This window comes from Erythrolamprus reginae, unplaced genomic scaffold (assembly GCF_031021105.1).
Source record: "Erythrolamprus reginae isolate rEryReg1 unplaced genomic scaffold, rEryReg1.hap1 H_27, whole genome shotgun sequence".
NCBI classification, from domain to species: Eukaryota; Metazoa; Chordata; class Lepidosauria; order Squamata; family Dipsadidae; genus Erythrolamprus; species Erythrolamprus reginae.
Window position 1 is genome coordinate 345,973 of NW_027248481.1, and position 23,258 is coordinate 369,230.

Genomic DNA, 23,258 nt, shown 5'->3' on the forward strand with positions numbered 1-23,258 from the left:
CTTTATAAACATGAGTTGCAGTCCATGTGAAGTGATCACATGAAGTGTTAATACCACTTTATAAAGCCTTGGTAAGGCCACACTTGGAATACTGCATTCAGTTTTGGTCGCCACGATGCAAAAAGGATATTGAGATTCTAGAAAAAGGGCAAAGAACAGTGACAAAGATGATTAGGTGACCGGAGGATAAAACATATGAAGAACGGTGGCAGGAACTGGGTAGGCCTAGTTTAATGATAGCAGACATGATCGCAGTGTTCCAATATCTCAGGGGTTGCCGCAAAGAAGAAGGAGTTAAAATTATTCTCCAAAACACCTGAGGGCAGAACCAAAAGCAATAGGTGGAAACTGATCAAGGAGAGAAGCAACTTAAAACTAAGGAGAAATTTCCTGACGGTTAGAACAATTGATCAGTGGAACAGCTTGTCTCCAGAAGTTATGAATGTTCCAACACTAGACGTTTTTAAGAAGATGTTGGATAATCATTTGTCTGAAGTAGTGTAGGGTTTCCTGTCTAAGCTGGGGGTTGGACTAGAAGACCTCCCAGGTTCTTTCCAACTTCTATTCTATTCTATTCTATTCTATTCCATTCCATTCCACTCCACTGCACTCCACTCTATGACTGAGTCTTATTATAGGGGATGTTGTCCTTTTCTATTTGACTGAGAATCCCCTTCCCACCAAATGGATCAGGTGCAGAAAGAGGCCTCTCCTCTCAGACTTAGGGTAAATAACGGTTCTTTTATTTAACAGAGCAGAAGGTAACGGTTAAGGAACAAAACAAGACAACAACATGACCGTCGTGCCTGGCAGCTATATATCCCCCTCGCTGCCAGGCTCAGCCAACCAATCACCTTGTAGTATTTTCTCTCCCAAGGAATATGGGGCGGGTACAAGGCCTAACTGTCCTCTGGACACAACAGTACCTGATTCACAAGGCTGGGGTGACAGGCAGTTGACACTGGAAATAGATGCTGTAGTGCAGATGATTCACAGGGCTGGTGAGAAAGCGGCTGCATCGTCAGCACATTACTTTCAAAATGATTTCATGAATCACCGTTGAGCTGAAGTCAGGCAACTTCGTGGCTGCATTGTGGGCTGTAGGAGAATTGGCTGAAGTACAGCCCTCAAAAGCTTATCGGATGGTTTGTCATCCCTCTCTCAACCCAATTCAAAAGAGCCTTGGTGGTGCAGTGGTTAGAATGCAGTACTGCAATCTACTTCTGCTGATCAAGCCAGCAGTTTGGCAGATCGAATCTCAGTAGGCTCAAGGTTGACTCAGCCCTCCATCCTTCCAAGGTCAGTAAAATGAGAACCCAGATTGCTTACTCTCTGTAAACCTCTTAGAGAGGGCTATAAAGCACTGTGAAGCGGTATACAGTGGTACTTCTACCTAAGAACGCCTCTACTTATGAACTTTTCTGGATAAGAACCGGGTGTTCAAGATTTTTTTGCCTCTTCTTAACCATTTTCTACTTAAGAACCTGAGCCTCTGAAACTGTAACCGGAAAAGGCAGGGAGAAGCCTCCGTGGGGCCTCTCTAGGAATCTCCTGGGAGGAAACAGGGCCGGAAAAGGTGGGGAGAAGCCTCCGTGGGGCCTCTTTAGGAATCTCCTGGGAGGAAACAGGGCTGGAAAAGGTGGGGAGAAGCCTCCGTGGGACCTCTCTAGGAATCTCCTGGGAGGAAATAGGGCCGGAAAAGGCGGAGAGAAGACTCTGTGGGGCCTCTCTAGGAATCTCCTGGGAGGAAACAGGACATCCACCCTCCCTATGGTTCCCCCAATCACACACATTATTTGCTTTTACATTGATTCCTAAGGGAAAAATTGCTTCTTCTTACAAACTTTTCTACTTAAGAACCTGGTCACAGAACGAATTAAGTTCATAAGTAGAGGTACTACTCTACTCTACTCTAATAAAAGTCGTATGGTTTTGCCTGACTTTGGTTTCCTAGTCTTCTCTACCTTGGAGGCTTGGGAAGATCCATCATGATTCACATGCTGAGAATAATGAAAGGGACATTTCTGACTCCCAGGCATTGTTTTTCCAGTGGCAGGTGCAGTTCAGCAGCTTCCAGGTGTCCAGTGATGAAGAGGTGTATGTCTCAGTGAAGAGCATTCCTGCTGGGAAGCTAAACCTCAAAGAGATATATAAAGTCCCTAATAACCAACCAGGTAAGACTCCTTTACAAGGCACATAAACCATGCTTGCATCATCACCTCCTATCTTCAAATGTATATTTAGGGGAAACCCCCCCCCCCCAAAAAAAACCTACCTCTGCTGGACATCAAAAACTTCAGCATAGAGAGTTGCTGAGTATTTATTAAGTGAAGAAGATAAATGGCCAGGAGATCGTTGGAAAGTTTTAAAACTGGGATAAGAGGAAAAACACCAGTTCCAGCCATCATTGAGCTCCCTCTGCTGTGAGCTGATAACACAACGCAGTCCTCTTGACTCACAATCAGTCATTCAAGCTATTCAAGCTATTCACCAAAGCACCCGAGGGCAGAACAAGAAGCAATGGGTGGAAACTAATCAAGGAGAGAAGCAACTTAGAATTAAGGAGAAATTTCCTGGCAGTTAGAACAATTACTCAGTGGAACAGCTTGCCTCCAGAAGTTGTGAATGTTCCAACACTGGAAGTTTTTAAGAAGATGTTGGATAACCATTTGTCTGACATAGTGTAGGGTTTCCTGCCTAAGCAGGGGGTTGGACTACTAGAAGACCTCCAAGGTCCCCTCCAACTCTATTATTCTATTCTATTGTATTTAGTGGCTGTTGAAAGTTACAATGGCATTGGAAAAAGGGACTTATGACTGTTTTTCACATTTATGACTGTTGCAGCATCCCCGCTGGTCAAAATTCAAGCGCTTGGCATGGATTTACAACAATTTCTCTGTCTTGAGGTCATGTGTGATCACCCTTTGTAACCTTCACAGCTGGCTTCTGACAAGCAAAGTCATTGGGGTGGGGGGCAGAGCCAGACTGGCTTAATGATTCATTTAACAACTTCACTGATTTATTTAACAACTTTGCCAAAAAGATTGTAAGACTCACTAAAAAAACTTTTTGCTCAGAATTGGAAATTTGGGGGTCACTTGTAAGTTGAGGACTAGCTGTACAGCGATTGCCATGTCGTGGGGAAAAGTGTGCCATGGCAAGGAAGGCTGTGTAGTTGTAGCCTCTTGACAACAAAAGACAATTTGGCAGAGGAAACTGGAAAAAGAAATGAAACGATATAATTACTGGGGAGATTGTTGCTATGCTATTGTTGTGACCTGCCCCGAGTCTTCGGAGAGGGGCGGTATACAAATCTATTTTTTATTATTGTTATGGTTATGGTTATGGTTATGGTTATGGTTATGGTTATGGTTATGGTTATGGTTATGGTTATGGTTATGGTTATGGTTATGGTTATGGTTATGGTTATGGTTATGGTTATTGTTATTGTGAAGCAGGAGCGTGGAACTCCATTTTATTGAGGGCTGCATCAGAGCTGTGATTGAGGTCCGGGTCTGGGCAAGCATGGCCGACTGGGTGGGCGTGGCCAGCTTGATGCCACTCACTAGGGGTTTTATTTTTATTTATTTATTACTTAGATTTGTATGCCGCCCCTCTCCGAAGACTCGGGGTTACCAACTGGGTGGGCGTGGCCAGCTTGATGCCACTCACTGGGGGTGACCAACTGGGTGGGCGTGGGTGCCACTCACTGGGGGTGACCAACTGGGTGGGCGTGGGTGCCACTCACTGGGGGTGACCAACTGCGTGGGCGTGGGTGCCACTCACTGGGAGTGACCAACTGGGTGGGCGTGGATGCCACTCACTGGGGGTGACCAACTGGGTGGGCGTGGCCAGCTTGATGCCACTCTCCAAACTGCTGGCATGCGGGTCATTCTTTGTCAAGTGGACCAGGTGTCCCCACTCGACTACCTTCAATTTCAATGGAACTTTGCACATACTGTATATTCCCTATGGTATAAAACTGAAGTGTGCAAAATTTTAACCTGAAATTTTGCACACCTCAGTTTTATACCATAAGGAATATATGTGCAAAGTTCCATTGAAACTGAAGGTGGTCGAGTAGGGAAGATTCTGAAAATTGGTCCACTTGACAAAGAATGACCCATGCGTCTTCCTTGCATTGACCGGGATAAAGCAATGCAGGCCGCACCCTTACATTTTCCAGCATGGCCCCGCCGGCCAGATCCAACCACGTCTGGCCCTCAGGCCTTGTGTTTGACACTCCTGCTATAAAGGAACTTGTCATTTGATGAGACTTAATTTTTGTTGCATCCCAGCGTTCCCTGGTAACAGCCGAGGATGCCTCTGATTGGTCGTTTTGCAGAGCGGGAGATTCCGGAGATTCCCATTGGTTGCTGCATCTGATAGCTGCATATAAATGAGCTGTCAGATTGCGGCTGAGGTGATTTTTGTCTATGTGTTATTGACACTTCTGTCTTTTTTTGCTGTTGTTTCAATAAAAGGGCTTCTCCCATTCTGGCTCGCCTTGCTTTCTTAGTGTCCGGTCATAACAATTCTCTACCCTGTTCTCCCACTTTCAGGACTTGACTTCCATTACAAATGGATACCAGCTTCCCGGGCTATTGAAGTATCTGCTCCCGAGGCCATTACTGCACGCCTCTGTCATCAGCTGAGTTTGGGATGCACGCAATTGCAACCATCTTTCCATCGGCAGGTGGGTTCATAAAGGGGAAAAAAAGTCAAATCTGGAAAATACCCATGGATGCAGGGGCGAAATCCAGCAGGTTCTGACAAGTTCTGCAGAACCGGTAGCGGAAATTTTGAGTAGTTCGGAGAACCCTGAATTTGTTTGGAGGCACTTTAATTTTTTCTTTTAATGCTCAGTTTATTTTGCTCTTATATAGAATAGAATAGAATAGAGTAGAGCAGAATAGAATAGAATAGAATAGAATAGAATATGTTATGTCGGGCTCTCTGGTAGACTCCTCCCAAAAATTCACAGGTACAAATTTCAGACACACAAACGTTTGAAAATTCAAAACAATGTTCTTTATAATGCAAATTAACTTAAACTAAGCCCTCTTTTGGTATAGCAAAGAGCCTCCAAACAAACTGGTAATTTGTACAAGTCCCTTATCAGTTCTGTGCTACTTATCTTGCAGCCGTGAGGTAATTCACAGTCCTTCTTCTTTCACAAAGTGAAACACACTTTGCTCTGGTTTACTTTCAAAGCAGGGAAAAATCAGCACACAAAGGTCAAAGTCAGCAAGACAGGCACGAAACACAACGATCAGATAATCCTCCTCAATAGCCAAACCGACAGGCTGCTATTTATAGCAGCCTCACTAATTACCACAGCCTCACCCAACCACAGGTGGCCTCATTTTCTTTGATAATAATCTCTCAGTTGTTGTTGCCTATGCATCGCTCTCCGCATGCGTGGCTGTATCATTAACTCTTGTTCTGAATCCAAGGAGGAGCTAGATAATTGATCTCCTTCTGAGCTGTCTGCCACACTCTCCTCCTCCCTGTCAATCATGTCTTCTTGGTCAAAGGAGCCTTCATCAGCAGATTCCACCGGGGGCAAAACAGGCCTGTAGCATGTGGATGTCTCCCCCACATCCACAGTCCTTGGGGCAGGAGCTGGGCCAGAGCTAACCACAACAGAGGCACTTTAATTTTTTTCTTTTAATGCTCAGCTTATTTTGCTCTTATATAGAATAGAATAGAAAGAACAGAACAGAATTCTTTATTGGCCAAGTTTGATTGGACACACAAGGAATTTGTCTTTGGTGCATATGCTCTCTGTGTACGTAAAAGAAAAAGACATATTTGTCAAGAGCCATGTGGCACAACATTTAATGATCGTCGTAGGGGTCAAATAAGCAATGAAGAAACAATCAATATTAATAAAAATCTTAGGATACAAGCAACAAGTTATAAGTCATACAGTCAGGAAATGGGTGATAGGAATGATGAGAAAAAACTAGTAGAAATAGAAGTGCAGACTTAGTAAAAAGTTTGACAATGTTGAGGGAATTATTTATTTAGCAGAGTGATGGCGTTTGGGAAAAAACTGTCCTTTGTGTCTAGTTGTCTTGCTTTGCAGTGCTCTGCAGCGATGTTTTGAGGGTAGAAGTTGAAACAGTTTATGTCCAGGATGCGGGTGTGTGTGTGTGACAGTAAATATTTTCACAGCCCTCTTTTTTTTTCTTTTAGTTGGCATTGGCGTCTCTTGTAAAACTCAACACTTGAATTTTGCTTATTTGTGTGTGTTTTTTTAATGGCTTTTTTTTTTCCTCTTTACCTCCCAGGTACTGGTTTCCAAACATCGCCCTGCATTGCTGCCATACGAGTTCCTGCTTCCTTGTCTGTGCATAGAGGTGTGTGCAGCATCTCAAGAGGTTCTGAGTAAAGTTTTTTTTTGAAGTGGGGGCAATGCAAAATTTGGAGAGAGGGATTAAAGAACCCTACGAAGTTCAGTCTCGTGACAGATCTCACTAGATTCCTTTGTATATTTTTATTGATTTATTTATTCATGAAATTTATATGGCTGCTCATTTCACACAAAAAAAGTGATTCTGCCTGCCGTACAACTGGTGGTGGTGTTCAACTGGTTTGACAACCAATTCGGAGAGCGCATGCCAGTCGCGTACATGCAGCATTTACAATGCCATCCATTTTAAGCTCTAAAACTTACCTTCCATTGCAGTGCTGGTGATTAAAACAGCCGAAGTGCAGCAATCTGCTGTGTCACATGAATCAGATAAGCTGAAAAACACAGAAACATAGGACAGAATAGGGCAGGGTCAAGTGGGCGGGGCCAGCTGATCCCCAGAACTACCAGTTCATCCGAACTAGTCTGAACCGGTTGAATACCAGCCCTGCGTACAACTAAAATAAGCCGCCCTGAGTCCTTCAGGATTGGGCGGCATAGAAGTCAAATAACAATAACAATAACAATAACACTTTACTGCTTTACTGGGATTGGCAAACATAATTCGCTGCTACATCACACAGTCCTAGGTGCTTGGGAAGTGCACGACTGGTGATGAAATACGAAATAATAATAATAATAATAATAATAATAATAATAATAATAATTATTATTATTATTATTATTTATTGGATTTGTATGCCGCCCCTCTCCGTAGACTCGGGGTGGCTAACAACCATGATAAAAACAGCATGTAACAATCCAATACTAAAACAACTAAAAACCCTTATTATAAAACCAAACATACATACAAACATACCATGCATAAATTGTAATGGCCTAGGGGGAAGGAATATCCAGCATAGTGATCTTGTTTGCTGTGTTGTGTTGACATAATAATAATAACAACCACAACCACCACAACAACAATAATAATAACAATATAATGCCTCAACATAAATGCTTCTGTTGATCTATACCAGTAATGGCGAACCTATGGCATGGGTGCAACAGATGGCACGCAGAGCCATGTCTGCTGGCATGTGAGCTGTTGCCCTAGCTCAGCTCCAACGTGCATTTGTGTGTCAGCCAACTGATTTTTGGCTCTCACAGAGGCTCGGTTCTGGGAGGGCATTTTTGGCTTTGAGAGAGCCTCTGGGGCGATGGGGTAGGGCGTTTTTACCCTCCCCCAGCTCCAGGGAAGCCTTTGGAACCTGGGGAGGGCAAAACATGAGCCTAATGTGCCCACCAGAAGTTGGGAAACAGGCCGTTTCTGACCTCCAGAGGGGTGGGGGAAGCTGTTTTCGCCCTCCCTGGGCATTGAATTATGGTTGTGGGCACTCACGCATGCGCGATAGCATGCACACACACTCTTTTGGCACCCGAGGAAAAAAAGGTTCGCCGTCACTGATCTATACAGAAGGTGGCACAATATTATTTGAGGGGTTCTTGGCAATTTCCATCCTTAGCTCTACCTGAGCTCAACCACTGGGCCAAGGATGGGATGCAATCAACTGGTACCTTTCTGACTTAGTTTCTTTTTCTGCAGGCATCAGGTAGCAAGAAAGACAGCGTTCGCAAGATCGTGTGTCCTTTCCGGGATCAGCCAAAAGCTTGTGAGTCCTGCTATAGGCAAGATTGATGATAATGATTTTTTTTGTTTGTTTATTAATTGGCTGAACGAGAGTTAGGATTTCATAGGTTATGGGAAGAGTCAGTGGCTCACAAATAATAGTACGGGCAAATATCTGATGCCTATATTATGGAATCCTTGGTGGTCTGAACTTGGTTGTTTGCTTGCAAGCATTTCATTACGTCATCAGTGCTGGTGTGGGGTTTGCTCCCTGATTATATACAGTGGTACCTCTACCTAGCAACACTTCTACTTACAAACTTTTCTAGATAAGAACCGGGTGTTCAAGATTTTTTTGCCTCTTCTCAAGAATCATTTTCCACTTACAAACCCGATTCTCTGAAACTGTAACTGGAAAAGGCAGGGAGAAGCCTCTGTGGGGCCTCTAGGAATCTCCTGGGAGGAAAGAGGGCTGGAAAAGGCAGGGAGAAGCCTCCAGGGGTCCTCTCTAGGAATCTTCTGGGGGGGAACAGGGCCTCCACCCTCCCTGTGGTTTCCCCAATTCCTATGGGAAAAATTGCTTCTTCTTATGAACTTTTCTACTTAAGAACCTGGTCACGGAACGAATTAAGTTCGTAAGTAGAGGTGCCACTGTACAGAGTTCTATCAGATAGAAAAAAGAGAAAGAAAAAGAATGGGAGTAAGGAAGAGAGAAAGAAAATCAAAATCTAGTTTGAAACTAGTTCAACTATTTAAGTGGCATTTTGATATTGATAGAGTTGCCCTATTATGAGCTCACTGTTATAGACACACAGTACAGTATTTTATTTTGAAATTCTCTGAGGCAAAACAGGGTTTGTTTGTTTGTTTGTTTGTTTGTTTGTTTATTTATTATTTCTGTGCTGCCCAGTCCCGAAGGGACTGCCGCTCAGATACTATACTTTTCCGCCCCCCCCCCCCAAAAAAATTAGAGGGAACACTGATGGTGGGTATATGTGGATTATCTCTTTGTGTTCGCGGTTGATGCCCATATCTCAGGGGCCTTTAAAGCCCTTCCCTTCCCCCCCTACAAAGTCTGAGGGCAAGAAACTGATGTGATAGCAGGAAACTGGCGATCTGGAATGTAACCAGGAAGATTTAAATTTAATTTAATAAATAAAGATAAGAGTAGTGATCCATATGAGGAAGAGGTTTTTGTTTTGTGTTTTTATTAACCTCACCTTTTTACCAGTCTCTTGTTGCTCAGACATTGTTTATCTCGTTGTTAGTGATGGGCGAACCCAACGGTGTTCAGGTTTGGCAAGTTCGGACGAACTTTACGCAAAATTTGGCCGAACCCGAACTCGAACCCGAACGGGGAATCCCTCCCACGAAGAGATTCCGGGGGCGGAGCTTTGATGTCACCGGCAGGTTGCTAAGGACGCCAAGATGATCACTTCCTGGATTCCATGGAATCCAGGAAGTGATCACCTTGGCGTCCTTAGCAACCTGCCGGTGACGTCAAAGCTCCGAATGCTGAACATGACCCCGAACTTTGCCCGAAGTTTGAAAAAATTCCGGGTTTGTGTTCGGCATACCGAACATTGCAAAATTCGGTACAGACCCGAATTGTGTGGGTTCAGTTCGCCCAGCACTACTCGTTGCCATAGAATATTAATTACCGGTAGCTAATTTCTCCATAAAGAAATAGTTTAGAAGCTGGGAGACTGTCCTTAAGTACTAGCCTTGCCTAATAAAATCTTAATAAAATCAGCCTGGTGACTTTGGGTCAGACAGAGAGAGCAACTAGGATGATTAGGGGACTGGAGACCATAACATATGAAAAGAGGTTGCAGGAACTGGGCATGGCCAGCCCTAGCGAAGAGAAGGACAAGGGGAGACATGATAACAGGGTTCCAGGACCTGAGGGGCTACCACAAACAGCTTTGCTTTTGGAAATTGTGGGAGCTTCGTCATTTTCAAGCAGAGATTGGATTGCCATTTGTCAGAAGTGGTGTAGGGTCTCCCCCTTGAGCAGGGGGTTGGACTAGATGACCTACAAGGTCTCTTCCATCTCTGTTAATCTGTTAACCTTCTATCAACCTTAAGAAGAAGGAAAAGGAAATTCTGAAATTATTGCCAAGAAAACATCATAGATTTGTCGAGGAAGCTGCCTCGAGTCAACAATGACATGAAGGCACACACACTGACAAACACACACACACACGCAAACACACACACACACACACACACACACAGAGCACAAACAAAAGCACATAAAAATTTACTATATGTAACAAATAAAACTAAACTCTGCCAAATAATTGTTGGCAAACTGAATCAATCAAAACCTCCTTTGTGTTATACTCATACTGACCCTCTGGCTTGATGAGTAAAATACACATGTTGCCTGTACCGTAAATGGTCTTTGCCAAGGTCTGAAAATATTTCTTTTCATTCTGCTAACAGAGCAGGTGCTTATTTGATTTACCAATTATACGTTGTGGCGTTCAAAACAATTGTTTCCAAGTCGTGCTGAGCAAATATTTGCAGAATTATTTGGCTCATCAATTATTAGTTGACTCTCCTTGGCCAGGTTTAAACATCAGCTTTTACAAGGTTTATTTGTTATAGACTTTTTGAGATTTGTGAACCCAGCCAGTTGATATTTAACAAAATTGCAGCTATTCTACATGTGGGAGCTTAGCTGTTTTCTTTAAATCCAACAGAATTCATGCCTTTTGTGAAGTTAAAACAGCGTAACTTTGCACAATTTCAATTTGCGTTTCTTGGATGAATTACATTCCCTGTGTTAACTCACTGTTGTTTTAGAGTTAAACATTAGAACTGTTTCAAATATGTTGTAACATTTTAATTTTTCTGGGAAACTATAGTATTTTACTTATATATTTTGTGATTTACCCTACGTATATGTCAAAAGGGGCAGGAAGGCAGGAAGGCAGGCAGGCTGGCAGGCAAGAAGGAAGGAAGGAAGGAAGGAAGGAAGGTTCATTTTCTCTTCCATATTTATTTCTACCTGAGTTAACAGAGAACCTAGTCAGCTCGGGTACCTGTAGGTAGGAAATGCAATGGTAGAAACCAATATTTATTTTCAATAGGTTGAAAGACAGCTTGTGTTTAACTCTACATCCATTTCTCAAATTCATATTTGCCTTTGCAATTTAGGTTATACTTTATGACAGATCAAACTGATTACTATATAGACCATGCAGACAGGATACAGCAAAGCATATTTCTAAACAATACAGAGTGATTGTCTGGGGTTCCTGGAAAAATACTGTTTCTTCTAACAAAATAAACACTAGGGAAATACAGTACTATGCAACATACTACAATATTAATGTCATAGTGTCAAAAGGAGGAATTGAAAAACTGAAAAACTGGTGTAAGTTTAGAAATCTTTCTTTCTTTCTTTCTTTTATCGTATTTATCATATTTAAGACATCTGACCTATTTCCCTGAAAAAGCAACTCTGGGCAGCATGCAAATAGCATGAAAATATAGAAATTGGTTCATTGGTTCGTTCATTCATTCATTCATTCATTCATTTATTTTCCTTATTTATTTTCCTAGATGCTGCAGATCTCTGGTCTTCGGCGCACTTTCATGATTTCAGTTCCCGTGACAAAACTGAAATGGCTATATCTTTGAGTGGCCGCTGCAAGTTTCAACCCACTGTCTCACTTTGCTGGAAGGAAAACTCTGCTCCAGAGGCTATGTGCAAAGATATCCCCAACTCCACAGTCCCTGAAGTCAACCAGGTGAAGGGACATCTAGATCACACTGAATAGCATGAGGATAACAAGGTTTTGTGGGAAGGGCAGTCAAGTGTTTATTTATTTTTATTTTATTTAGTTCATCAAACAGAAAATAACAGGTATAAGTAGAAACATGGACACGAATACAGGAAATGAGTACTAATAAATGAGGGACAGTAGGACAGGGATGGTAGGCACGTTGGTGGGCTTATGCATGCCCCCTTATGGACCTCTTAGGAATGGGGTGAGGTCCACAGTGGACCGTTTAAAGTTGAAGCTGTAGGGGTTTGAGAACGTAACCACGGAGTCAGGTATAGCATTCCAGGTGTTGACCACTCTGTTGCTGAGGTCGTATTTTCTGCCATCGAGTTTGGAGCACTTTACCTTGAGTTTGTATCTACTGTTTGCCTGTGTATCACTGCAGTTGAAGCTGAAGTAGTTGTTGACAGGCAGGACGTTGCAAGCAGACAATTTTGTGTACTATGCATAGTAGTAGCAAGTGATGAAGGCCAAGTGATTCTAGGAACCTACTCCCTTACGTTCGTAGGCTTCATTTCCTGAACAGATGGAAGAAAAAAGTGGAAGGCAGAATTGGTATTTGTTAAGAGAATGTCCTTATCAGGCACTTTACGAAAGAGCCTCTCCCAACCTGCCATGCGAGCTGAGGAAATGAGAGTGAAGGAGGTTGGGGTGGAGAACATCATCTTTCGGCTGTGGCGAGGGGGTCGTTTGCCCAGGTTCGCCTGGTGCACCAGTTGTAGCCCTATTTGGACAGGGAATCATTGCTCACAGTCTCTCATGCCCTCATCACCTCGAGGTTCGATTACTGCAACGCTCTCTACATGGGGCTACCTTTGAAAAGTGTTCGGAAACTTCAGATCGTGCACAACGCAGCCGCGAGAGCCATCGTGGGGCTTCCCAGATTCACCCATGTTTCTACAACACTCCATGGTCTACATTGACTGCCAATCAGTTTCTGGTCACAATTCAAAGTGTTGGTTATGACCTTTAAAGCCCTACATGGTATTGGATCAGAGTACCTCCAGAACCGCCTACTACCGGACGAATCCCAGCGACCAATTAGGTCCCACAGAGTTGGCCTTCTCCGGGTCCCATTGACTAAACAATGTCATTTGGCGGGTCCCAGGGGAAGACCCTTCTCTGTGGCGGCCCCGGCTCTCTGGAATCAACTTCCCCCGGAGATTAGAACTGCCCCCACCCTCCTTGTCTTTCGTAAATTACTCAAGACTCACTTATACCGCCAGGCATGGGGGAGTTGAGACACCTTTCCCCCCAGGCTTCTTTATATTTTGTTTCATGTTTGGTATGAATGTGCTGTTTGGTTTTTAAATATATGATAGGGTTGTTTATGCTTCTTTTAATATTAGATTTGTTTTGTTATAATATTGTTTTTATTGTTGTGAGCCGCCCCGAGTCTTCGGAGAGGGGCGGCATACAAATCTAATAAATAATAATAATAATAATAATAATAATAATAATAATAATAATAATTCTGAGACATTCGGACATTGTATCTCTGGTATTCATTGACTTATTTTCTTTATTTATCCAGACTTCTATGCCCTTTGAGTTTGTGGACATTGACAGGCTTTCAATTCCTATTGCAGTAAGTAAGATTAAAACCCTCAAAGCTAATCATAACCGCGTTCCCATCTAATCAGTTCATATGGCCTGGAGACCTTGGGGCAAAGTCATCCTTTTGGCCAATCTCCAATAGATGGGTAAAAAACCCCAAAAACTGTTTCATGGAAGCAGAAGAAGAGCAAAGAGGGATGACCTTATACATGGGGGAAGCCTATTGCAGAAGAGGGTCTGGTGTACCAGGTCTCCTGATAATCACATTCCTTCAAAAGCAGGACTCTTCTCTTTCCAATCTCGCTGGATAAATAGATATACTCAAAGCAAATTACCAGGCCTTGAGCATATATAGGGCTTCAAAAGTAACAGTCAGCATTTAAAATTGCACCCAAGAGATAAGCAGTACCAAATGTAGCTCTTGCAGTCGAGGTTCCATGTGGATCAGGGGTCCCCAAACCCCTTAGGCCACAGCCCCCTATTGGCTTATGGCCTGTTCGAAACTATTAAAATCCGTAGTAAAATAAAACCAGAAGTGCACACAGATGACTCATAAAGCTGGATTCAATAACTTCTTTATAAAAATAGTAATATATGAATCTACAATACCATTGTAGATTCATATATTAGTTCTTTCTTTAAGCAAACACAAGCAGGAGTTAGTTTCATTACAGCAGAATTCAGAGTGGAAGAATTTAGAGTGGAGACAGAGCAGAGACTGGAGCCACAGCCAAGCTTAAATTCCAGTTTTGATTCTCTGCACAGACTCAGAAGTAGTTAGCTCCTATTGGCTGACTGAGTTGCTAGGCCTTGCTACCACTGGCTCTCCCAGTCATGAGTATTCTAACAGAAACCAGGCTTTGTGAACGATAGACAGGCACATGCATGAAGTTCTACTTGCACAAGCATCAGGAAAGTATATCCGTACAAAGCCCTACTCGTGTGAGCAGTGAACCCTTGCACTCCTATGGAAAGCTCCACCTGCCCAAACAGAGGGCATTTGCGCATCAAGCTCCATTCATGCGAATGGGGCTTTGCGCAGAAGCACACTCCTTTTGCACGAGAGGAACTTCGCGCATGAGCACAAGCATCCGCCACTCTTGCAAGCAGAGCTTCGTGCTTGCCACTTGCACGATTGGAGCTTTGCACAGGAATGCAAGTGCCCACCACTTGCGGACAAAGCTACATTTGTGCGAATAGAGTGTGTGTGCTTTGTCCGCAAATGGCGGAGACTTGCGTTCCCATGCAAAGCTCCATTCGTGTGAGTGGAGTGTGTGTGCACCTGGTACTAAAACCAATACTAGCACCAACCCTGTGTGTGTTGTGTGGGTGTGGGCGCACACCTGCCACTCACAGGCCATTCCACCCTCTGTGCCAGGCCAGGCTGTCAATCTGGAAAGCTTGGGTAGCGCTAATGTCTTCGGAGAGGGGCAGCATAAAAATCTAGTTAATAATAATAATAATAATAATAATAATAATAATAATAATAATAATGTAAATAAACTCCAGCACACTCATGATTCCTAGAGCTCCTGCATTTTGAACAAGTTGGAGATAATGTAGCCAGACCCTCTTGGTTTTTTTAAAAATAGCAATAGCACTTAGAATTATATACATTATATTATATATATACAGCTTCACAGTGCTTTATAGCCCTGTCTAAGTGATTTACAAAGTCAGCATTTTGCCCCCTCCCAAAAAATCTGGATCCTCATTTCACTGAAGGATGGAAGGCTGAGTCAACCTTGAGCCTGGTGGGATTCAAACTGCCAAATTGCAGGAACCCTCATTCAGCAGAACTGTATTCCAACCAGTGCACCACCCTGGTGCATAATAATAACTGGAAGCAGCATGGTCCATATTCCTAAATACACAATATAACATCAAGTAAATCAAATTTCTGTGAAATCGAACTATCCACTTAGGAAGCAACTGTGATCGACTGTCAATTTCACATGATGTTGTGCAAATGGAATAGTTGTGCAAAAGAAATATTCAATGAGAATATTTCATTCATTCAGATCTAGGACGTGTTATTTGAGGGTTCCCTTTACTTATTTATTTTTTTGAGCCGTATATAATAATGGGAAGACTTGCTGATTGTTTTTTATTATTTTTTGCCAGGGTTATTTTGAGGCACAAAGACTGTATTGGTTTTTGAGAGAGAGAGAGAGACAGAGAGACAGAGAGACAGAGAGAGACAGAGAGAGACAGAGAGAGACAGAGAGATGCTCCCTTCCATTGTCCTAACATTTAATTCTTATGCTAGGCGTACATCGTTGAAAGCGTAGATGTGAATCCACAGCTCTGCTTCAAGGTAAGAGATTCATCTACACATAGACACCTATTGCATCCTTACGAGATAGTTGCCTGTTAAGAATTGAGTGACTGCAATCTATTATAAGCCTAACGAAGGCTACGGAAGTTTGAAGCATGCAGTGAAAGCAATGAACTTTATCTAGTTTAGGAACTGTTGAAGTAAATTGTATCTGTGCTCTTATGAAAGTATACAAAGATGCACGTCTATAGGGAATCCTTGATTTCTGACTCGTTGCTTAGTAACTGTTTGAAGTTATAGTGAACCTCCTTGTGGGGGACCTACAACCAGAGTTCCAAAGTGACCCTTCCACCATCATCATGTGACTTGGGTACTTGGCATCTGGCCTGCATTTACTGTTTGCAGGCTGCCACAGTCACGTGGCTGCATTTTATGAGAGTTTTGTCAAAAGAAATAACATCTACTTCCATTTTTCAGCAAAAACAAACCATAGTGAATCATTGGTTTATTTAATGATTGCCGCTAAAAGGTTATAAAATCGGGTGAGCCACTACTTAAAATTGTGATGGGTGGACTCCATTATGGTTGCAAATTGATCATCACCTTTAGAGCAAAATGCGCCATTCCAAAAGAAAATTACTCAGCCCAAACTACTGTACTTCTTTGTAAATCTTTGAGACTCAGTAAACAGTCATTGAAAGGGCTTTCGAAATGTACTTTTCATACATTTACAGTATAGTAATCAGACTGTTGAAGGTACTCAGGGTTATATTCAGGGGTGGGCTACTGCCTGGATGGCGGGGACACGTAGTGGGGTAGCGAAAATGGAGCTCCACCCTAGAGCACCCAATTTGCACTGAAAGATGTTAAAGAAAATGCAGGGTGTCCTGCATAAACCACGCCCACAGTGTGGTACTAAAAATTTTGGTAGCCCTTCGCTGGTTATATTGTATAAGAAGGGAGTCATATAAGTCTTTTAAATAAACAAAAGTTAAAAACCATAGAAAGTGTATCCAAGGAAAGAGACACTAGCAGCATATAAGATGTAGGTTTACTTAAAATTCTGTGGAATATATCAAGCAACGTCAGAAGATTGATGATGTAGCAGTTCAAGATGGGTTACTATAGGCTACGTCTGCAGGACTACAAATGAATCAGTCCTAAGAATAGAAATTGAAATAGAAATAGAAGAAATAGAAATATAATAGAATAATAGAGTTGGAAGGGACCTTTGAGGTCTTCTAGTCCAATCCACTGCTTAGGCAGGAAATTTTGGCCTATAAAATTTCAGACAAATGATTATCCATTCCGTTCTTTAAAACTTCCAGTGTTGGAGCATTCACAATTTTTGGAGGCAAGCTGTTCCACTGATTAATTGGTAATGATTGCTAATATGGCACCTGTAAGGTATCTCTCCTCTACCTGCATCCCTATGACTTCCAATTTTGAATTTAAATAGAACTGATGACAAGTCACATAAGATCTTTTCGATATTGTACAAGATGTCATGAGAGCTTATGTTAAAATGCAAGGTGTCCAATGAGATTTTGGCAAAGTTTAATTTTTAAAAGAATTTTAGTATTCTTGGTTGAATTACAAATTCCCACCCTCCTCCCACATAAATTTTAGTAAATCTTCTTTTTTGGAAATCTTTAGAATCAAGTAGGGGAGTCAGGCTTCAGCCTTGAGGCAATAATTAAAAGATTTAATATAGCTCAGTCCTTTGATTTAGGGCAGTTCCTCATTCTAGCGTGACAAATGTTTAATGAAGAAAGGTACAAGGTTAACTGGGGGACTTAAATTTTCTTAAGTATTAAATCCAAGTTAATATTAACTGCAGGGTTTTATATGATTAGTCACAACTCAATCTTTCTTTTTTTTAGTTTTCTTATATGAACACCAGCCACACCGAGTGCCCACACCAGGCAGGTGAGTCTACTTAAGTCACAATGTGAACCTCTATAGATATGATAATCCATTTTTAAATCAATTTTTTTTAAAAAACTACCGGTTCTGTGGGCGTGGCTTAGTGGGCGTGGGCTTGGCTTGGTGGGTGGGGCAGGGAAGGATACTACAAAATCCCCATTTCCTCCCCACTCCAGGGAGAAGGATATTGCAAAATCTCCATTCCCACCCCACTCTGGGGCTAGCCAGAGGTGGTATTTGTCAGTTCTCCGAACTACTCAAAATTTCTGCTACCGGTTCTCCAGAACCTGTCAGAACCTGCTGGATTTCACCCTCTGCCTCAATAGCAATATCCCTTAGACTTATATATCCCTTCACCGTCCTTTACAACCAACTCTAAGCGGTTTACAGAGTCAACCCAGCGACCGATTAGGTCCCACAAAGTTGGCCTTCTCTGGATTCCGTCGACAAAACAATGTCGTTTGGCGGGACACAGGGGAAGAGCCTTCTCTGTGGTGGCCCTGGCCCTCTGGAATCAGCTCCTCACAGAGATTAGGACTGCCCCCACCCTCCTTGCCTTCGGCAAACTCTTAAAAACCCACCTATCTCGCCAGGCATGGGGAAATTGATTCCCCCAGCTGTCCCGTTTTATGCATCGTTTGTTGAGTTGTGTGATTGTTTTAAATAAGGGTTTCTTAATGTGTTTTGTTTTTAAATATTGGATTTGTAAACTGTACTGCTTGTTGGAAGCCGCTCCGAGTCCTCGGAGAGGGGCGGCATACTAATCTAATAAATAAATAAACCTATTGCTCTCCAACAATTCTATCCACCTTGGAAGGATGGCAGGCTGAATCAACCCTGAGCTGGTGAGAATCGAACTGCTAAATTGCAGGCCACCAGCAGGCAGCAGAAGTAGCCTGCAGTACTGCACTCTAACCACTGCACCACTGTGGCTCATACTTATTATCATATATACTGTAACACATTTTTCCTCAAAAGATTGGAAATAGTAGGGCATTGGCTGAAGAATGAACACAACTGACTTTGTTCTGTCTTTCCAGATGCTACCTGGAATGTATCTCTCAGTGTGAAATGTCTGCAACTCCACTTAAACTTCCATTCTCGGACACCAGCTTCCTTTAGTTCCGCCTTGTGCCAGCCGGTATCTTCAAACCAGTGCCAACCTGAACCCCCTGTCTATAGCATCACCCATGTAAGTGACTCCTGGTCTCAAGTGGAGGAATTTGGGATAGTTTCCAGAAATAACTCATAGAAACATAGAAGACTGGCGGCAGAAAAAGATCTCATGGTCCATCTAGTCTGCCCTTATACTATTTTTTGTATTTTATCTTAGGATGGATCTATGTTTATCCCAGGCATGTTTAAATTCAGTTCCTGTGGATTTACCAACCACGTCTGCTGGAAGTTTGTTCCAAGCATCTACTACTCTTTCAGTAAAATAATATTTTCTCATGTTGCTTCCGATCTTTCCTCCAACTAACTTCAGATTGTGTCCCCTTGTTCTTGTGTTCACTTTCCTATTAAAAACACTTCCCTCCTGAACCTTATTTAACCCTTTGACATATTTAAATGTTTCGATCATGTCCCCCCTTTCCCTTCTGTTCTCCAGACTATACAGATTGAGTTCATTAAGTCTTTCCTGATACGTTTTATGCTTAAGACCTTCCACCATTCTTGTAGCCCATCTTTGGACCCGTTCAATTTTGTCAATATCTTTTTGTAGGTGAGGTCTCCAGAACTGAACACAGTATTCCAAATCAGTCATGACTGTTGAGTGTGGAATACCTAAGAAAAGATGTTGTATTTGACCTGGTTGGTAGCGGAAGGATTTAATTCAAGGTTATGTTTTGCAGACAGGGGGATCTTCCTTGGGTGAAATGAACCTCATTGTTCCTTGGACAGTCTCCAGAAGTTGTGTGCTGGTAAGGACTAGCTTCCATTCTCCCTTTGTTTAGTAATTAATGAAGAGAAGAGTAATTCCTTAGTGAAACGTGTACAGTTTAAGCACAGAATCAATTCCTTCTTGTTTTGTGAGGAATTGGGCCTGGAAACTTGGCCATGTAATTTTTCCCTAAGTGAAAATCACATGACCTGGATTTTATGGTTTTCGCTATGACTGTGATTATATGACTGTATGCTGCACGAGTCAAAAAGAGGGTGGGAAAAATATTTCCTGACCCCTCACATCCTGGACACAAACTGTTTCAACTCCTACCCTCAAAACGTCGCTACAGAGCACTGCACACCAAGACAAGTAGACACAAGAACAGTTTTTTCCCGAACGCCATCACTCTACTAAACAAATAAGTCCCTCAACACTGTCAGACTTTCTACTAAATCTGCACTTCTATTCTACTAGTTTTTCTCATCATTCCTATCACCCATTTCCTCCCATGTTGACTGTATGACGGTAACTTGTTGCTTATATCCTAAGATTTTTATTAATATTGCTTCTTCATTGTTTATTTGACCCCTAAGACAATCATTAAGTGTCGTACCACATGATTCTTGACAAATGTATATTTTATTTTATGTACGCTGAGAGCATATGCACCAAGACAAATTCCTTGTGTGTCCAATCACACTTGGCCAATAAAATTCTCTTCTCTTCTCTTCTCTTCTATTCTATTCTATTCTATTTTATGATCAGTTTTCCTTTGCTTCTGGCTACATTCCTTCAGGTGAACCAGGGTACTTCCGTCTGAGGGCATCTCCATGTAGGACAGTGTTTCTCAATTATTTTCTATTATGCCCCCCCCCCAAAGAAGTAAACATTTTGCCCCCCCCCCCAACTCTCTGCCGGGACGATTGTTTGCAATATTCGGCATGTTTTTGCTGAAAAAACTCAACCGGCTTATCAGTGTGATCTGGGTGTAATGTGTTTAAGTGACGCCTTAATTTATTTGGCTTTATGCTGTCCGCTGCCAACATTTTTAGACCCGAACTTTCCTTGTCTCCCACTGTAGTTACAGTGAAGCTAAGCACTACATATGCTTCGGCATATTTCCTTGTCTTAGCTTTTGGGTGACTTACGTTTGTCTCATTATCTCCGTCTCTCTCCTCCTTTCTTTTCATCCCTGTTAAATATTTTTCTATGGTGTCTCTTAAGACACCATGGAAAAATATGGTTATCTGCACTTCAAAAATCCTGCTCTGTGTTGTGTGCTATTGTTTGGTTCAACCCCCCCCCCCACTCCCTGTGACATAAACAACATGTTCCCCAGGGTCACACGCCCCCACCCCTGCCCTGGAATTGCTCCTTGCTCCCCAGAGGGGCCCGCCACACAATTTGAGAAGCACTGGTAAATAAGCAAGTGAAAATAAGAGCAGACAGACACTGTGAAAGTCATAGATGACTGATTCAGCTGGATTCATTAACTTATTTAGAAACATAATTATATATTTACAATACCATTAGCACAGTTCTTCTTCAATCAGTTACAGACAGCAGAGAACATAGTTTCATTTCAGCAGAGTTCAGAGAGGAGACCGCAGAGTGGAGACTGGAGCCACACCCAGCCTTAAGCTTAAGTGTTTTAATTTCAATTCTCTGCACAGACTCCAAAATAGTTAGCTCCTGTTGGCTGACTGAGTTGCTATGCCTATTCATTGGCTGACCTTGTTACCGCTGGCTCAGTTCATAAATATCTTACCAGGTTTTATTGAACTGGTTTGAGCTGTAGGAAGTCACCATTGGGCCTCCCCCATTGACTTTGCTTCTCAGAAGGGATCTGAGTAGTTTGCAAATGGTGACCAGGATGCTACAACCACCCAAAATACATGCTTGTTGTCAAGCATCTGAATTTTGATCTCATGACCATGGAGATGCTACAATAGTTATAAACGGGCGGATTCCACTTAACGCTGCTACCAGTGCGTTTCCCGCAGAGCTCTGTGACCCCAACATGTTCCCCCATGTGTCCGAGCGAGATTTTCCTTCTGAGCATGCACAGAAAGCAAAATCTTGGAGTGGATGCATGTGCACACAAGATTTCATCAGGTTTTTTCCTTCTGCGCATGCGCAGAAGCACAAAATGGCCAAAATCTCGCTCTTACACCTGTCCCGTCACAAGAGTTTCCTTCCTGTGTATGCACAGAAGCATCTCCACCCCATGTCCAGTCAACAAAGCAGTGGAAGTGATGTGCCGGTGCCTGGAGGCTGTTGGGGTCTGGATGGGTGTCAACAGACTCAAACTCAACCCTGATAAGATGGAGTGGCTGTGGGTTCTGCCTCACAGGGACAATTCCATCTATCCATCCATTACCCTGGGGGGGAATCACTAACCCCCTCAGAGAGGGTCCGCAATTTGGGCATCCTCCTCGATTCACAGATTACATTAGAGAAACATCTTTCAGCTGTGGCGAGGGGGGCGTTTGCCCAGGTTCGCCTGGTGCACCAGTTGCAGCCCTCTCTGAACCAGGACTCACTGCTCACAGTCACTAAATGAATAATGTTGTAAGCCAAGGACCGTCTGTACTGAGTTCCATTATCTCATTCCCACCTCTTTGTTTTCCCTCCCACTTTTTAGGTCTGGCGTTCTGACGTACGGTTTGCTGGCAAGCGACTCCTGTGTCCGGATGGTAAGTTCGGAGATTGTTCCGAGAAAAACAAAGTGAATAAAGAGGAGATTGTTGTGTGATCCTATTGTGAAAAATAGCCCTTATATTGTGACTTCTGTGGTGGTTTTTTTGGAAAGTCGAGAGAGACCAGCCCTGGCCAACGGTTGGAGTTTTGTCTTGCTCAGATATTTGGAAAAAATTCCAGGTCTTAAAGAAACAAGCTTGGAAGGATGGAAGGCTGAGTTAACCTTGAGCTGGTGGTGAGATTTGAACTGCTGAAATATAGCTAGCAGTCAGTTGAAGTAGCCTGCTGTGCTGCACTCTAACCACTGTGCCACCCCGGGGGTCTTTTTTGTGATCACATGACCTTGGGATTGCTGTGTTTGTCGTAAGTGTGAGGACGGGTTGTAAGTCATGTTTTTCAGCGCCGTTGCAACTTTGAATGAAATGAATGGCTGTATATCACTAAATGAATGGCTGTATATTGAGAACTCTCTGCATATATATCTGACAAGCCCAGATTGGGGAAAACTGATAAGTAAGAGATATGACATGGATGCCTTTCTGCAGAAATGCACAAGTAATCAAGAATTCCCTTACTTTCTATAGTGATTTTGCATCACTTTTCTTCTTTTCCTCCTAGTTACTCACCGACGCTGGGGGTTGCTGGCCTTTGGTGTAGGTCTGGGCCTGGGATTGCTGGCTCTGGCAATCTTCCTGATTCACTGGAATGTGCACAGACTTCGTAGAGGTAAAAAAGCATTAGGAGAACTGGTTTATAATGGGCGTGGGTGGATATGACTCTACACTTTTTACCAATCTCAAGCAGCCAAGCAGAAAATACGACGATGCAGCAGAGACTTGTCAATTTCATGAGAAATTGAGTCTTATAGTCAGCCAGAAAGATGATAACTTTTTGCAACATGCATAGACTTGATACACATTGGCAGCCAAATGTACAAGCAGGCCTTGAGTTATGACTGGTCACTTAGCGATCGTTTGAAACTATAACAAACAAAATCTACGTACCACCTGCAGGCCTTGAGTTATGACTGGTCACTTAGCGATCGTTTGAAACTATAACAAACAAAATCTACGTACCACCTGCATTCAAAGTTCCCGTAGCAAACTGTGCTTAATGACCACCGC

General features: G+C 42.7%; 1 protein-coding gene across 1 annotated transcript in view; it reads left to right on the forward strand.

Moving 5' to 3' along the window:
• The window catches only part of LOC139155527 (interleukin-17 receptor E-like), a 55,021-nt gene that overhangs the window by 23,255 nt on the left and 8,508 nt on the right, over positions 1-23,258 (forward strand). Inside the window, exons 5-16 of the mRNA XM_070730693.1 lie at positions 2,051-2,174; positions 4,563-4,696; positions 6,297-6,365; positions 7,968-8,034; positions 11,565-11,752; positions 13,323-13,376; positions 15,615-15,662; positions 17,507-17,552; positions 18,590-18,741; positions 19,403-19,471; positions 22,079-22,130; positions 22,753-22,860. Coding sequence (XP_070586794.1) covers positions 2,051-2,174; positions 4,563-4,696; positions 6,297-6,365; positions 7,968-8,034; positions 11,565-11,752; positions 13,323-13,376; positions 15,615-15,662; positions 17,507-17,552; positions 18,590-18,741; positions 19,403-19,471; positions 22,079-22,130; positions 22,753-22,860 — 1,111 coding nt within the window. The remainder of the gene's footprint in view (positions 1-2,050; positions 2,175-4,562; positions 4,697-6,296; positions 6,366-7,967; positions 8,035-11,564; positions 11,753-13,322; positions 13,377-15,614; positions 15,663-17,506; positions 17,553-18,589; positions 18,742-19,402; positions 19,472-22,078; positions 22,131-22,752; positions 22,861-23,258) is intronic.